The 17,246-nt window shown below is 36.7% G+C and overlaps 1 protein-coding gene across 1 annotated transcript in view; it reads right to left on the bottom strand.

Moving 5' to 3' along the window:
- Positions 1-22: 22 nt before the first annotated feature.
- Positions 23-17,246, bottom strand: part of LOC124216468 (putative leucine-rich repeat-containing protein DDB_G0290503) — a 145,396-nt gene continuing 128,172 nt past the window's right edge. The window contains exons 5-12 of the mRNA XM_069135272.1: positions 15,171-15,243; positions 7,697-7,902; positions 5,447-5,631; positions 3,787-3,982; positions 3,355-3,704; positions 1,292-1,460; positions 528-689; positions 23-259 (exon numbers count right to left, since the gene is read on the bottom strand). Coding sequence (XP_068991373.1) covers positions 158-259; positions 528-689; positions 1,292-1,460; positions 3,355-3,704; positions 3,787-3,982; positions 5,447-5,631; positions 7,697-7,902; positions 15,171-15,243 — 1,443 coding nt within the window. The 3' untranslated portion in view covers positions 23-157. The remainder of the gene's footprint in view (positions 260-527; positions 690-1,291; positions 1,461-3,354; positions 3,705-3,786; positions 3,983-5,446; positions 5,632-7,696; positions 7,903-15,170; positions 15,244-17,246) is intronic.

Below are 17,246 nucleotides of genomic sequence, written 5' to 3'. Positions count from 1 at the left end.
CCTGCAAAATATACACAATTCATATAGGCAAAACTGGACCTTGAAAATTTCTTTGATCAGTTGGTTTAAAAATTCCATTTGGTCAATTTTTTTTTCTTCACGAAAGTGCACTGGACAAGTGATTTTCCAAATTTGTTGGTTTGTATTCATGTGCCGATCATGCACTACCGAAAACTTCTTCAAGTAAATGTTCTGCCAAATCTCCTGAAAAATCACCTCTCGACGTTATTTTGTGGAATTCTGCAAGCCAGGTGTTGATCTAAAAAGCAAGCAGCATAACAGTATTTATTCCGCAGTATTTACCGTGTATTTGTTTTAATAGAACGAATTGCTATTAATAATTTTAATAATTAAATAAATGATAGGTTGCCTATTCAGATTTTTTTCAGAAATGGCAGTCGAGACCTCAAACGTAAGTTCAGCAGCCCAATTGCTGGTACTGAGAAGTGAGTTTCACAGAATACTCGAATCGTGTACGTAGTAGTCTCGTGTGCCAAAGGTCCAAAATTCACAGTACGTTTGATCACCTTTTTGACAGGTCGACCTTTCATGAATCCAGATAATTCTTCTGGTGTCATTTTTAAAATTGAACACGCAGTCTTAAGGGCCTCATTACGACTGGCGTCATCATCAAACTCAGCTCGCACTTCCAAGTCTTCTTCGTGATTATTCAATTGTTTCAGAAGCCCCTGGATACACAAATTCTTGGTACACAAATTATCCTAAATTGTTTTAGCATTATAATTAACGTGCACTAAATTCAATCTCACAAATTATATTTGGTGCACCCGTTTCTTCCGAATTTGATTAATAAAACTAACATAGATCTGGCTAATAATTGCAAATACGAATATTGCATCCTGATCCCAGCCATCAGGTAATTCTTTCGCGTATATAGTTATAGCGCTACCAAGGTGAAATAAATGTTGTAGAATCAATCAGATTTATGAGGCAATATCATTATCATTTACCTAATTTTCTTTATACATGATTTACTGTTATATGGCAAGAAATTGTTAGTTCAAGAAGATGAACACGAAGCAATTAATAGGATACAAAATTTACTCTCTCAGTTACTAGACCCCTGCTGTTTATCGTCAACCAATCGAATCTCTGGACATTCCGTTGTGGTCACGAACCGAAGGAGACAACATTCTGTATATATTGTCGATACTTGTTGAAAAAATTTTGATTTTTTTCTGCCAAACTTGAGTGGAATCACTCGTATGAAGAACCAAACATATATTGATACAAATTATCTGTTGCCAAATAATTTTGTAGGTGCATGTACCTTAACTTTCAAATGAGCGTTGGCATTCCTTAGCTGAGTCAAGTCAATCTCAAGTTCTTTATTTTTAGATATTGCTTGCTCTTTTTCTTTGACCAAATTTGCTACTTGTGCTTTATAAGTGTTCAGTGAAGATCTTTCATTCGTGTTCGTCGACTCAGAGCGTGCTAATCTGGAAAATTCAATTCCGGGGCTTATTACAGCTGAACGTCACTTTTCAAGCATGCGTTGCCAATTATGAAATAAAAACACTTCTGTTACAGATGGACCGAGCTTGAGAGACCAGAATTAGTAAAATAACATTGAGCCCAGGTTTTTTCAAGTCTTGATCCAATTGTTGTATTCATATCTACCGATATTCCAATGCTTCGACTAAAAGGACGAAGAACGTAGCTCACAATCGGTAATACACTAGAACTCATGGGTGTAAAGATGGGTGTGAGATTCGGCAAATATTTGACTCAATAATGAATTTTGCTTTCAAAGAGAAGCTGAAAGAGTTTTGGTCACAACAATTGGATCAAGGCTTGAAAACACCGGTTAATCACAGTGAAATAATCAAGATTTGAGCAAGACAATGAAGAATCGTAACTTTGAGGCGCCATATTGGATCCGACATTTTGTTTATCAAGAAAATTCTAACGCGATATGAAAGGGGTGATCAAAAATACGCGATTAGTGCCTTTTACAATGGTCGGTATTGCTTTTTTCATTGTCAAAATATACGATTTTTGCGAAAAAAACATGAAAAAAATCAGCTCTTTTTTCGAAAAAATGGTCATAACTTTTTTCCAAAAAATCGTAGGCTGATTTTGCCCATACCATTCGGAAGAAGAGATCAAAAGCTATCGACTTATGTTTTTTTTTTTTTTTTCAAGTGACGTTTTGATCAAAAGTTACATCGCCGAAAGTCGTGTGCAAATTTTGGACATTTCGGACGAAATGGGTTAAGCGGGGATTATGATGGACTTGGCGCAATGTGACACGGTACAAAGGAACGGACGTGAACTTCGTTGAAGGAAGATTGGTACCGGTTACGTTACAACATGGATCGTCGTATGCAATTGAATATCGCATTACGGATTAGAATTACATTCTGAAAAAAAAAATTGGGAGGTACATTGTTGATTTCCGCATGGTTGAAAATTTATAGTCAATTTAACTTGATTTCTAGTAATAAATCGTAATATCGTTGACATTACAATATTTTGGTAACTGTGGTAATTGTGCGGGGAAAATAAGAAAAAAGATTTCACAAATAGTCGATATTACCATACATATTGTTGTACATGAAACTATCTAGAGTAGAATGAACTATCCTGAATTAACACACCTTTCTCAACGTTACTCAGTTCTCTAACGGTGTACTTTTAAAGAAAATAAGAAATTTTTTCACAATTCCTTCCAAATCCATTTACCACCCACAGAGCCCGAAATTATTCGATTGGATTAAATGTAAGGTCCGAATTCACTGATCGAAAATTCAAAAAGTCAATGCAAAATTGAAAATGTGAGAAACAATAATCTTTCGAAATATATTTTTCAATTGTTTTACGGTGCATATATTCCCGCAATTTCATGGTACCAAACAAGACAACGCAAGAGTCCACTTCACCGTGCCCGAGTACCCTTAATTTGTTCGAATGTTTCGCAGTCTTAATAACGAATGAAATGATGATATATATTTTACATTGGAACAACGAGATCGCAATGCATTGCAGTACACTGTCAAAGGCATACTTTCTCATTTTTCATTTAGAGCGAAGTTAAAGCAGATACAATAGGTTAAGAAAAGACACTGTGTAACGTCACTTATGCCAAAGTATATCCATATGCATTATACAGATACAACAAAAACCTCGAAATTCAATTGCTCATGTACTTTTGAAAGTATGATTTTTACGAAAATGAAATAACGGGACCGAATTATTTTCAAATACTCTGCTAAAACATTTCTATTGAGTTTACCGTGAATGTGAAACAACTTAGTGACACTTGTAAGATGGAACAATGTTTTAACATTACTCTTATACCGTTGAGTCGTAACATCCAAAAATTTGACTTACTTGCTTCCAAATTGAGTTTTCGTACCGACGTCTTCATCGGTCTTATTCTTCAAGTTGATGATAACTCTGCTTTTAGGCATATTTTTGAGTTGCATGACATTGTTTCGTTCGTGAAGGTCTTTCCCAATTTTTATCTCCATCCATTTTCTGGTGTCTTCAAATTTTTTGCGCAAGAAAGAGTTTTTATCATTCAGATCTCTCAAATTGAGTTCAGTAATTTCCAATTGTTGCTTGAGTTTGGTAAAACGCTGGCTCAAGAGGTCGTGCTGTATTGTTTTTTCACTGAGAACTTCCTTGGTTTTCTCTAACTCATCTCTTAGTTTATCAGACACAGCAAGAGCGGACCTAAGCTGTATAGTAATATCATTCTTAAGCAACTAATGAAATACACAATAAATTGGATACTTGAGAAATCGGAATGAACAAAATTACTTTTCGATGAAGTTTTTTTGTCAGCTTTCCATAAAGTTTGTAAGACTTGTTACTCTTAAACCGAGCGCATCCACTCGATTGCTTTGCATTGAAGGCATGTGGTTTAAAATTTTCGAGGACAGAACTACAAATCTGGACAATTTTCTCCTGGACAGCATTTTCCCTCGTCGCTTCTATTTTCTTATCACGTATCGCCCTAGCAAAATGTCAATTATTCAAACGAGGTTGATTAGCTTTTTAAGAAAAACAACTTGATCGTAATTTCAAAGCAGAATTATATTAAATTTCGCAAGTGAATTCTTTGCGGATACAATAATTCGTTTGTCACAATTAAGTAAAGTGAAAATTGCAAACTTCAAAACTGCCTGACAAGGAGACTATCAAAGCTGGTTACGAATCTTGGGATCGTTTCTACAAGTTGTTCTCCACTTTTACGTGTAGAAATAATCGAGAAATTGTAAAGTAGGATATAAATAAAGGTTGAGTTCGATTATTAGAACATGAGTTTCACGATTATTATATACTTTGCAATTTGTAACAAGGTGTTTGGTTTGACGAGTAGAGAAGGAGTAGATGAGTAGTGTAGAAAGCAGAGTGTAGAATCAATGTTCTGGAAATGAGAGAAGACAGTAAAGTGTGAACAAGATTTGCAAAAGATTGTTTTGTCTAACAAAATGAAGAAAAACATATAACAAAATTAAGGCGCTTTCGGATAGAAGGGATAAATGCCATAGCGTGAATGTTGAGAAGTGTGAAGTGGGAACAAGAACACTACACTGATAATCATGGATTTTTGGGAGTCTAATCAATATTATAGAGAAATCGATGCGAGTAAAGAAGAACACGTTATGAACCAGTTTTATGATTCCCACGGTGGTTAAGTAAATATATGCGATGCGAACATTGAACTTTTGAAATAATTGAACGCTTTCAAACAAAATTCAAATGAATTTGATAATGAGTCACGTTTACGAGTGAACGTGGAGTAAACTGAAGCCGGTAATCGGATAATAAGTCATGTAAGCCAATATAATCGATAATCGATTTGTCAGAATATAATTTTGAGCAGAACAATAATTGCAAGTATTCAGAATAACGATGTGTTCATTAACAAAAAATTAACAATTTTTGTAGATGTTTAATTGATAAAAGGAAACCTCTGGTTTTATTAACTTATAATTGACACTGAAATGCTGGATTATTAATTAGTAAAACAAATTATGAAAATTCACAATAATTTAACGGGGATAAGGCTGCCGTACCCTCAAGTTTCAGAAGGTTAATATTTGTGAGTGGCAGCGCAGCATTATTTAATTCTCGATGGCTGGTTATGAATCTTTTAATTACTTTAGTTTTTAATGATCTGTTACGAAAATACGAATCGCAATTTGATAAAACTACTGGATTATTTTCTTCAGTGAGATATCTCCACAAATTCCAATATCAAGTAAATTCAACATATTGTTATTTGAAATGCTTAATTACTGTTCTAATTAAAACTGTATTTTGACAAAATAACTATCCACGATAATGGCTTTAATAGTGTAACAGCCGTTCACTACTAATGGCAATATTGAAATTAGTGAAAAAACCTGTCATACTTGGACAGTTTTGAAAAATACCGATGCTTTCCCCTATTTGTAAAAATTTAAAAATGAACCTTTCAAATTGATTATGAAGATTATTTTTCTCTTTGTGAGCCATTTCGAGTTCCAGCTTCAAGTGATTCAACTTTCCTTCAAGGTTCCGAATCATTTCTCCGTATTTTTTCTTTAAGGGAGACACATCTTCCGCAGGTTCCATACAATACTGTTCCATATGGTCCCACCGATTCGTCACGTTCATCTATACACGTTGAAACCGATTAGGTATTGTTTGACTTTTCTTTTTCGATAGTTATACTATTGTAACATATGTCATTTGCAGGATCATTTCATGCAAATGACCTATAGTAAGCTGTGTCATACTAGCCTAGACCTCATCAGGCTTCCCTTAATGCCCGATCAGGTTCTGAACAGGCTGTCTGATCGGGCCCTAGTGACGAATGTGGCATAGAATTCCTTCAAGGGGGCCTGACCCGGCAATGATCAAGTTCCTCAATAAAACCCTGACCAGGCATTGATCAGAACTGGATCAGGAGTGGTCAAGGCACTACCTGGTCAGACTTTAAAAAACGATCTATCAGTTAAGTCATTTTTGGAATTATATAACGAATTATCTTGTTTTTATGGATGCAAAAAGGAGGCTACCGCAAGTAAATAGCTGATATCTGTAGCAAAATATCCACGCAAACAATGTTAGATGTAATATTAGTTGGCACGATTGGGAACTTGGAAGTTAGATGGCCTCGGGTCATCAGAAGTTAACTGATACTTTTAGCACGCGAGCGCCAAAGACTTCCACGAGGCCATCAGCTGCGCGCAGTACTTGCAATGTTTAATATTTGGTCAGGGTCAGATCAGATTCGCCCTAGCAGAGTTTTTCTGACTTGCAGCGGATTAGGCCTTGAACAGGCATGCACAAATCAGGTATGCCTGATGTTCACCTCTGATCAGGGTCGAGTGGAACATCAATTTTGTTGTTCCGGGCGACTTGTCACTTTGGGTGTTAGTCGTGAACTGATTTCTCGAGCTCTGGTTTTCAGCTCGATCGCTTCGAACGCTGGTGGCGCCCTCTGCATGCGAAACAGATTTGTCGCGGGTTTATCACATTTTGATAGTGTATTCATGCGAGCTCATTCTTCTGGCATATTCATCAAGGTAACCCGAGCCTTGAATGCGATTACTTGAGTGACACGGGCTTCCTTGCGTTCTGTCTTTCAGAACCGCCCCTTGAACCTTGCGCCGTGTCTTTGGGGTTTTTTACTTAAACCAAGCAAATATTCAGTCACCCCCCCTCCCCCAGCCGGGGGTGTGGCCCCAACCATCTCGAGAGTACATTCTTTCTATTTTCCGGGTTATATCTATCGATAATTAATTTGTTTTCATGACCGCTCTGGTACAATAATGTTAAGGGAGTGCCCTGATCGATTTCGACATTCGCGTATACGTTTCCAGATATCGAAGTCCGCGTATCGCAAACGCAATAAAGGCTTAACAGCGCCATTTTATACACGATTTTGAACAAAAGCAATCAAACACATTTTCATCCGACGCAGAAATAAAGAAATTGCACGGATTCTACGAAAACGCAAAAGTAAATCCGTAGAATTCAAGCCATCTCTTTATTTCTGCGTTAAATGAAAATATGCTCGAGTCTTTTTGTTCAGAAATGCGGATGAAATGGGGCCGCTAAGTTTTTTTTTCGTTTCAGATACGCGGACTCCGATATTTGGAGATATACATATACGACAGCGTTGAAATCGAGCACCCCCTTAAGAAGAGTCGAAATATCGACCGAACGGTTTGTGGCAACGCCAAATCTGAGGTAGTGAAATTCAAATAATAAGTAGTCTTATCCCACAGGCTGAGCCACAATGCAGTAGACAACACTTGGCTTATAAAACGTCAACTCGGTAGATGAAGAACTATCGTTAGTGAACAAGGTTTCAAGAGTCGTGACTGTTCAGGATACAAAGAGCCCAGCAGTGGGTTGAAAAACATGTTTTCTTGCAGTTCGTCACGGAAGGCAGGGAAGCCAGATAATAGTGATAATAATCACAATTAAAGCTATCGTACACTCTCAGATATATTTCTATAAGCGATGAACTTGTATGGGATAAAGGAGGGATCTATTAGTAACCATCATTATGCGGCTTTAGGCGTCTTAAGTTGTTCAATAGAAATACCCGCATTTGCACAGGGGCAAAGAATAATCCACAGAAATGAATCACAGAAATGGTCCAAAATTGAAATAGTTTTGCAACATATGTTACCCGGTGTTAATTAAATTATCTCTCAGTTAATCCTACCTCGCATCCACGATTGAAAACATCCTCTTTAAGCCACTGCGATGTTTGTTTGTCATTGCTGCTCCAATGCTTGGAGAATTTCCTACCCTCTAATGTCCCTACGAAGACATTGGTATCTGACAAACATCCCGGCTGCTGGTGCTTGTTGATTTCGACTGGAGCGGAGTTTGTGGTTACGTGTATTTTCGACAGGGCAGCGTGGTGATCTGAAAAATTACCAAGCGTATGAGCTTCATGTTAAGGGTTGTAGTACGATCTTGATCCTTCCACAGGACATGATATCCTCTATAAATCTAATGTGACGCGTATTCTGTTGACGTATAAGCATGAAATCGTATACTATATAGGGACTCCATCCCTGCACGCGAAACCCAGTCGGTGCTTCACGAATTGTCAATGGGAATCACATAGGTATTGTGGTTTGCTGTACTCAAAACTTTAAAAGCAAATCAAGTCGATATCGCATCGCACCTAAAATATATCGAGTGGCCCGTGACGTATAGCCTTTTTTGCTATATACCTTTACTTGAAAAATAGTCCATAGAAACATACAAGTTCAAAATACAGCCATCTGCTTTATAATCAGCTTATATAAACCGTTTTCGGTAATACAAAATGAATTTGTGGGCTGTTCTTATATCTCATTTTACGTCATAACAGGTGATGATTTGTGAAATATTAGCTTTTCAACTCGATTTAATTTCTATGTATGAGAGCTCAAATATTTCGGACAAAAATTTCTCACTAATAACTTTATTTATAATTTTTGTATTGCGTTCTTAATTTAGAATCTTAGATTTACATTTTTATTTACTTAAGTTCATTATATGCCTTTTTATCACGTGATGTCACATCACATTCGATAAGATTTCATTTTGCGTATAATTCTCTGCATGCATCATCCTTTCCAATAATATTATCACGTCGAGCACGTAAGCAGAATAATTTAGTAAGCGTTGGTGCGAGCCTGACAAGTTTGCATAACTAGCATCTTTCTCTTTACGCTCCAAGAGTATAACGTTACTGAGTAAACAACCAGTTGTGATCTCGTTTTATGGGCTGAATCTTTTTGTAATTTGAGGTATGACGTATTGGATTCGTAACGTGAATAACGTAGCTGAAGATAGCAAAATTGTTGCACACTTTAATTTTTGACTAATGAAATCAAATTAAAAAAGTCCAAAAAATACAAAAAACAGTGTGTTTCATGAAAAAAATTTTTTTTTTCTAACGAGTAACTCGTTCAGATGTCATGGCAAGTACATTAAGCATGAGGCATGCTAATGTTCAAACACATGACTGCCAGACAGAGGAATTTCCGGACAGACCAAATTTCCAGACACACGGATAATTAATCTGAATTATACACCATGAAGCTTGTGGTACACGAGTACACGTGCCCAACTATTTTGTCCAACCGCAAATGTGTGAAATTCAAGAAATACTCCTTTAACGTTCCCAATTCAAAGGGCCGTTTCGTCATCAAACAACTTTGTTTTACCGATGCAAAAAACACGTATCTTCTTTTTTAAGGGGAGTAACATATCAAAGAATGATCAAAATCGTGGTTGGACACTAGTAAACATTTCCTTATCGCCAATCAAAAGTAGAAGGCTGAAAAAATGAAGGAATCTGCGCTCAAAGTTTCCAACAATTCGCGGCTTAGCATGTTTAAGGCTGTTGACTTTTTGGTTAGAATTTCCGAGGATTCGAGTTCTTGGTACTACAGCTGATAGGGATATTCAGTACCTAATGTTCTTGTGCTCTTAGCTCTTAGCTCCAGTGCACATCACGATTGGTAGTAAAAATACCAACAACAATAAGAGGTACTACATTCAATGTCCTGTGGTTTCACTAGTATTCAAGCTGTATAATAATATTGAAGAATTTCACAGGAGTAGGTAGAATTCAAAAAAAAACTGTACTGTACTGTAAAATCCAGATTAATAACTGAAAATCTCTCTCGAGCTACAATGCCGAATGCAAATTTCCTGCTTGATGTGTCTCATATGTGTACAGACATTTTTTATGAACATTGAACATTTTGAAACCATTAGCTTTGAATCCTGAGAAGCAGAATTGAAGGAGCTTTATATGACGACTTTTTCTACTCAAACTACATTTCGACTGACTATAGAGATCAGGGCCAGTGAAATACTTCATTAGAAAATGTTTCTGCCATAGCAGAACTATGTTTTTAGTTGAATTGTTTTATCGTCATAGCAGATCATGCAATATGGAAAAACTGGTGTAACAATAATGTTAAAACTAAATCACATGGGGCGGCATTCGAGCTTGTGGATACAGTATCCTTGCATATCGACACTGCCTCGGTAGATATTTCTAGTTTTACCTTGTGTGAGCTGCTGCCACGTAGCGGACGAGCCTTGAATCAGTAGCTCCACCTTACCTCAGCATACGAATTATGCGACCTTTCAAGGGCATTAGAGCGATGGGGTAGAAAAAGGAGAGAGAATTTTGAGGTTTTAAATACGTAATTCATTTCACATTCGAAAATGCAAAAAAAATTGCTTGTTTCGATGGTTAAACTGATCCACATATTTATATAGGCTGAAGTGAAGGCGAAATTTAAGGTCATGGTCAAGTACTCCTCCTTAAAAGTCTGAAAACTTTCGTATTCAACACTTTTCGTGAGAACTTGATTCTTTGAAGTTATTTGAGCTTTCGGTTACCGAACACCCTGTATATTTTATAACGTGCGGTTTGCTACGGATTTTATGTATCCTCTTCTAAGTCAATATTCGGCACGTTTACTTTACACGAAGTGACTATGGCACATATGTCGTGCAATAGGCCCTCCTTAGTATAGAACCATTACCTTGTTTAAGGATGCGTCACTCTTAATTTTTTGCTGAAGCACTAGCAAGATTGTTCAATTCTTTATTGTATACGATATCCAACAAATGATCAAACCTATATCAGCATATCACCAGGTGTCCTATTTGGCATTGGTGGACTTCGGAAATGCATACACTTTTACTAAAACTTTCTCGTGGAGCCAAGAAATAGGATCTCGAAAACGTTATAAGATCGAGAGCAAACGGAAAAAAGTTAAATTTTCTAATCAAGAATCCATTAAAAGCATAAAAGATTATAGAGAAATCTATAATGAACTGCCCATGCCAGTTCCCAGCAAAAACGACACGAAAGCAAATACTGAAGAAAATAATTTTGACTCGGATTCACCACCGCGCTTACCGTCAGTAAAAAAAGCTAGAGTAGAACCAAACGATTTCAAAGTGGGAGTAGAAATGAATAATTTCGAAGTACGAGTAGACAATTTCTGGAAGATCCGCTTTTCTATCAGTCTTGGGATTTAAATTAATTTTCCGCCAGTAGAACAAGCACATTTCCATAACGTCACTAGCCTCTCGAAAGGTGCGCTGTTGGAGAAAATAGAAATTACACCAGACACGCAGACCGACCCACGGAGCCCAAAATCATCCAATTCGACTGACGGTAATTGCCGAATCATAAATCAGAAACCCAGTTGTATTCTGAATCAAACGGTGATTCCCAAGATTCTCAAAGAAAAGATTTTCATCGATAATCTAAGGTAAATCACATTTAGAGATTCGTCTCAAATTTAACGTTCATTCATGTCGCAAGTTGTTTGATTCTTAAGTGAATATTATTTAAATCCAATTCGTGGTACACTATAGGATATTATACGACCATATGGAATTTGGGTTCGAAAATGGGTCCCGTGCAGGAAATTGCTAACGACTTAAACGTTGAGGCGTTACCAGGTCCGGGGTCCTATGATCCCAATGATTGATGGACCTCGCTCTTGGACGCCACTCTGTAATTTGGAGCGTTATAAGCGGACCACTAACACGGACACGGGTAGTGTACTTTGGTACTATAACCTTTGGCATATGCCAGCCTGTTTGTCCACCAGTGGATCCGACTCGACCGCCTCATGCCTTGGAGCGCTTTTTGAATATCGTTCAGGCTATCTGCTGATAAGAAATCTCATTCGTTAAAAGTACGTATCCAAATCTCAGAAGCACCCAACTCGACCGCGAAAAGTCACGTGTCATACGAGCTTTTTATCTTTACTCTTACAATTGGTAAACTTATTTTCCAGTTTCATTGAAAGTATATCTAAGTATAGCATTCTCGTTTGTTTGATGTGGGAACTTTTACGCGACGTATACGAGTATTTTACATGCAAGAGAATTGAAAAATTTTAATAATCACGCAAGAAATGACTTATTAGATTTTCAACATCGGACAAATGCAGCTTGTTCAATATTGGAAATTTAGTTTTTCCAGATGTGGGTGGTTTCCCAATTGCAAAAGCAAAGTTGTAGTGTACCCTTGTAATGGCTAATTCTCTCATAACTTTTACAGAAGACCCCCCACCCTGAATTGGCACCACCGTAATTATTAATGGTTTTCTTAACGACCTATTAAGCTATAGAAGTATGACGAATTCTTGAAAATTTTTAAAATACATTTGAAAACTCTTTGTGTTACATCAGAGGTACATCAAGAATGAAACCCGGAGAATAGATTTTTTGTAAAAAAGAAGAAAACCCAGTTACCTGATAAAAATACCGAAAAAAATTTCGGTGACCAGAAATCTACGAAATTTAATTCTTAAGCAAAATAACCTTTACTTGTTATCGTGAGCTTATTTCTGAACAGTATGTAAGTTAAACAGGAATATAACAAAAGTTGTATAGGTGCTTTTATTATTTGAAGCTTTAGCTTTGACAATGGACACGCTTTATCTTCAACAATTTAAGATTATGTAGCTTATTGCATGAATGCGACCTTTATCTTTTGGAATTTCAATGCTTCAATCAACAATTTTGCGAACTTGAGTAATATTGGATCAATAATTGCTATTGATTTTAGCCCCGTTTATTCACGACTGAGAGAATTGATTGTCAACACTTACACTTATCAACTTTTACGTTGCTCCTAAGGTGCTATGCTCAGCCCGGTAAGCGGTGAATTGAGCGAGAATAAATACTCGGTTGGATACAAACCAATATCTTCTCAGTAGTAGGGATTGGTGGAACATGGTATTCGTCACGATTGTTTTGTACATTTTTTTTTTTGATTGTTTTGTGATTGATTTTTTAATACGATTAAAGTGCACCCATGCAATCTTGCTTTCACGATAAACCAGGTATCACCGAGATGCCTGGCAGACTAAATAATGTCAAGCGCTAACGATTTCTGCGTGAGTCTTTGCTGTGACACTAAGTGTCCGGTCTCACTCAGCTGTTTGCTAATAAATTTACTACTGTTTTCAAAATTCGGTCCATCACTAAGCGTGTGGAACTCCCAGCCACCCGAATCCACGCCCGCAACATTCGGTACTCCTGGCGATTTTCTATACAGACAAGCAAGAAACTTGCTCACGTTTTGCTTCGGTACACTAATATCAGCTTGAGAGTTTAAATATATAGCTAATATTTTTTCCCAACTCAAACGTAAAAATATGTGATCTTTGCCGCATGCTGAAAATGAACAAAACCAAGCTGTTCCTCAATGAATGACGTGTTAACCATTTTTCCGCTAGAGAGCAAAAGATGGTTTTGCCCACTAATACAGCGAATAGCCTCCATACAGAGGCTCCTTGTAACACGCGTTTCGCGAATGTATATATAATAAATTAAACAAGTAAATAAAACTCCGGAAAAAGAAATGAATTATACAAATACAGAGAGTGAAGTAGAATATAAAAGAGAAATCTATTATTCTTCTATACAAGATTTAAAATTGTTGTAAAATTTAAGTTTGAAAAGATACACCATTGTTTTTTTTTTTTTTTTGTTGGAATCAGCATTTTTGTATTAGTCGGGGAGCTCCCCTAACCTCGTAACTACCTCTCACATTTGTTACCATAATCGTAAATTAATTGAGAAATGCGTCCAATTCCCTCGATTCTAAGTTCGTGTCATATCTGTACTCACTCAAAATCGACACTTTTACTCGCTCATTGCACAATATACTATTTTCTTATAGGCCAAAAGCTTTTTTTTTACGGTAAATAAACTGCGTCAACTCACGCGTGAATTCCCCCCTTTTTTTTCTTAAGTACTCGGCGCGAAATTCTAGCGAGTTTCTTGATTACAATTATCTGTATTCCCTCAATAAGCAGTATAACGGCCACAAGTTTTTCCGTATAGTATCATGTTTGTATACCTGTGCATTCAGAACCAATAAGATGCGGCCTTTTGTCGTTCTTTTCATTTCTTTCTCTTTGCGTACGATTTTATCGAATTACCAGACTTGCTGGAATGTTGTTCATCACTACTAGCAAGGTTTCCGTGAAACATCAAAAATTTGGTGGGCAGGTTATTTTTTATCAGGTATATTATGTTTTCACTTCCAAAAACATTTCGATAAAATACATGACTGCTGGTTTGGATTCCCCATTTGTTTTTTTGTTTTTTTTTTTAACTGTTTTGTGATTTCATAAACAGATTATTCTTCGCATGCTCGCTGACAATGAGTAAAGGTTCTTTTTTCTGATCGCTATCTGTTATCTATGTGGCCTTAGATCGTGTTAATTTAGAGTATTGTTAAGAATCGTTTTGTCGCCTTCGAGCGCACTGGATTCTACGATGAAATCATACCATTGTTAGGATAACCATGATTTTGGTATGAAACCAATCCTACCTGTCGAAGTTATCAATTTCTACAAAAAGTAATGAAATTCCTAAAACGAATCGCAGCTGCAAAAATCTTGCTCCGAGTACATCAAAGTGGATTTTATAAATGGTAAGTGAAGAGCCTATGAAATACAATGTAATCGGTCAATAATAATTAATAATTAAATGATATTGCCAGATTAACTCATCTCTAAAACGTCGCAGATGAGAAAGTGCTTTTACAAACTTCGTATCCTCGTCGAAATCACGCATGCTATGCGGACGAACTTCACACAGGTGTAATAAAATTGAAGTAAGTTTTCCTGGCAAGTGGACAATGAAAAATAATGTAATAATAATTGTTCGGGCAACTGACGTTTACTGATATAAAGATTTATCGTCTTACGATATGTTTCTCTCACTCTTATTCATTCATCGTTGATCAATCCATTGCCGGGACAATGAAGGTGAAAGTGCAGATAATACACTTGTCTCCCGAAAAGTACAATATATTATAGAGAATGTAAAAAAAAAAAGAAAGAAAAGAATAAAGAAAGAAAGGAAAATCTCACCGAATCCTTCGTGACGTAAAATTATTGTAGATAATACACGATAGTTAACCAACGATTAGCTCGGCCGTCTGTCCGTTGGATTATAGTAACTCTCCCCCGAGGCGCCGCGGGACGCCCTGATGATAAATGACCGAATGTTTTAGAGTTTTTAACCGCGAACCGCTTACCTGCTTCACGGGCCCTTCGTGGTCGAAGGTCGCTGCCGCAATCTTACCGTAAATCACTGTTAACACTGACGCAAACGCTACAATAAGTAGATACACTTACCGGAATAAGATGTTGAACCCAATTTTGCTTCTTCATCCTGGAAAATAACCCCGGTTCCTTTGCCGTTCCGATTCTGGAGAAAAAAAAGCGAAGATTGCGATAAGAATTATGAGACTCGGAATGTAGGACGTTCGTTATAATACATGAACTGAGGCGAAAGCTCTTTTATAGTAAGAATCAAGCGATACGTATAACGAGTCTCATTTTTGAGAGAAAGTCCCAACGTTGTCGTTCAAGCAATGACATTTTTTTATGCTGTTTTAATTTTTGTCCTTTTTTCTGCTCCCTCATCTTTTTGCCTCTTTTCTCTTTGCTGGTACATCGTTAACCATTGGCCACCCCACCCTTCTTACCTCCTTGTCCGGGGTATGAGAATCCCAAGCCCAAGCGAGTGTCTAGGGCAAGGGGATTTTTATGTAGATTGGGAAGGCCCCGCGTAATTTCGAGACTCACCGTTGTTTATTGCCAAATCCTTTTAGCCTCGAATGGGGTGTGCCTGGCTACGGATTTTTCGTCGCCGTTTTCGTCGACTCGCACGGACTCTTTCTTGTTAGTGAGCCACTGTGATATTAAAAAAGCTAATTCTTACGAAGCAGGTATTAACATAACGACATTCGCACTTAGTAATTTACAACCCTGAGCAGCTATGATACTATAATGGTACGGCCTTAATCAAAACTAACAACCTTCCCTGCAGACTGCGTCTTTGCAAGTATACTCAATGGTGGATAAAGCCAAGATCAGTCCTGAAAATATAGCTAATATATATTTTCACGTTCAATAATTCATCGCGTATGGAATACAGAAAAGGGGAAGCGTCACAATATTTAAACGAATTGAATTCATTCTTTATATTGCTGGCTATGAAAAGTTGCGGCAAACTGACTATTCAAATGTGCGTATCAGTAGCTGAGCGGATCCATAAGCCCATTATTATTAAATATTATTAAATGTTCGTATTTTAAAATCAATTGTTACAATCAGCCATTATTATTACAGCAAGTCAGGTGCTAGCTTGAATTTTTCTACATTACTTGGTAATTCTATGAAACGAATATCTCAGTCTAAGAAGCTGATTGAAATGCCAAAGTCGAGTAGGAACGGGTGTGCAGCCTCCCACGGATTGGTCTGTTTTTAGGTTATAAGTTACCTCTGATAAGTGGTAAATTGTTACGAAAATGAACCCTTCAACTTCTGATAAAGAGCTATTAAACCAAATGTTATTTCTTGTTTATTATTTTTTCTTCAAATCCAACAAACCGATTTATCCGAAAAAAAAGTACCGGTCAAGAATATATTAGGGACAAAATAGAGTAAAGATTGAGAGTCAAATTCCACACGTGTAAAGACATTGACAAATAGTTCCAATATTCGTTATTTTTTTCTGCTGAGGTGCCTAAAAGAGACAACTCTCATAATTTCTTTACACGCGATTCGAACGTATTTTCACAGCAGATTTTTTTTCTTATCTGAGGGAAGAAATAGATCGTAGTCAAAAAATTAGATCACACTTATTCAGTAGTTATCCGAATTTCAACGAATTAAAATAAATGATAATTACATTTTTTTTTTCAAATCCATCATACTCTTGATTTTTTTCGTCAGGACTATGGCCATTATTCTAGCAGTGGGATGTCCCACAATCAGTACATTTGTTTCGTACGACTTTATGTTGGAGATATTACGAATTTTGAAATATCACACGTTTTCACTATCGTTACTTGTACTTGTTCGATGAACTTAAAAAAAAAAAGAATTGTAAAGATACGTTAGAATTGCATGTGAAATAATTACTTCAGCTGCTTCTTTTCCGTAACTCATAAAGAAATGGCATTGATTGAAATTATTTTTAACGTAGTCACACGTGTGGGATTTGATTTCCAATTTTTCTCTTGGTTTGTCCCAAATACTTTATTAAACTGTATTCTGTTTTGAAACATTGATCTACTGGATCAGGAAAAACAAATAAGAACCAAAAAAGAACATTTCATTTGCTAGCTCTTCATCAAGAAAAGTTTTAGAGTTATATTTGGGATTGACTTGATACTTATCAGACATAACTCACAGATTAAATAT

Source organism: Neodiprion pinetum, chromosome 4, assembly GCF_021155775.2.
Source record: "Neodiprion pinetum isolate iyNeoPine1 chromosome 4, iyNeoPine1.2, whole genome shotgun sequence".
Lineage (NCBI taxonomy): Eukaryota > Metazoa > Arthropoda > Insecta > Hymenoptera > Diprionidae > Neodiprion > Neodiprion pinetum.
This window is presented reverse-complemented; position numbering and strand designations above follow the sequence as displayed.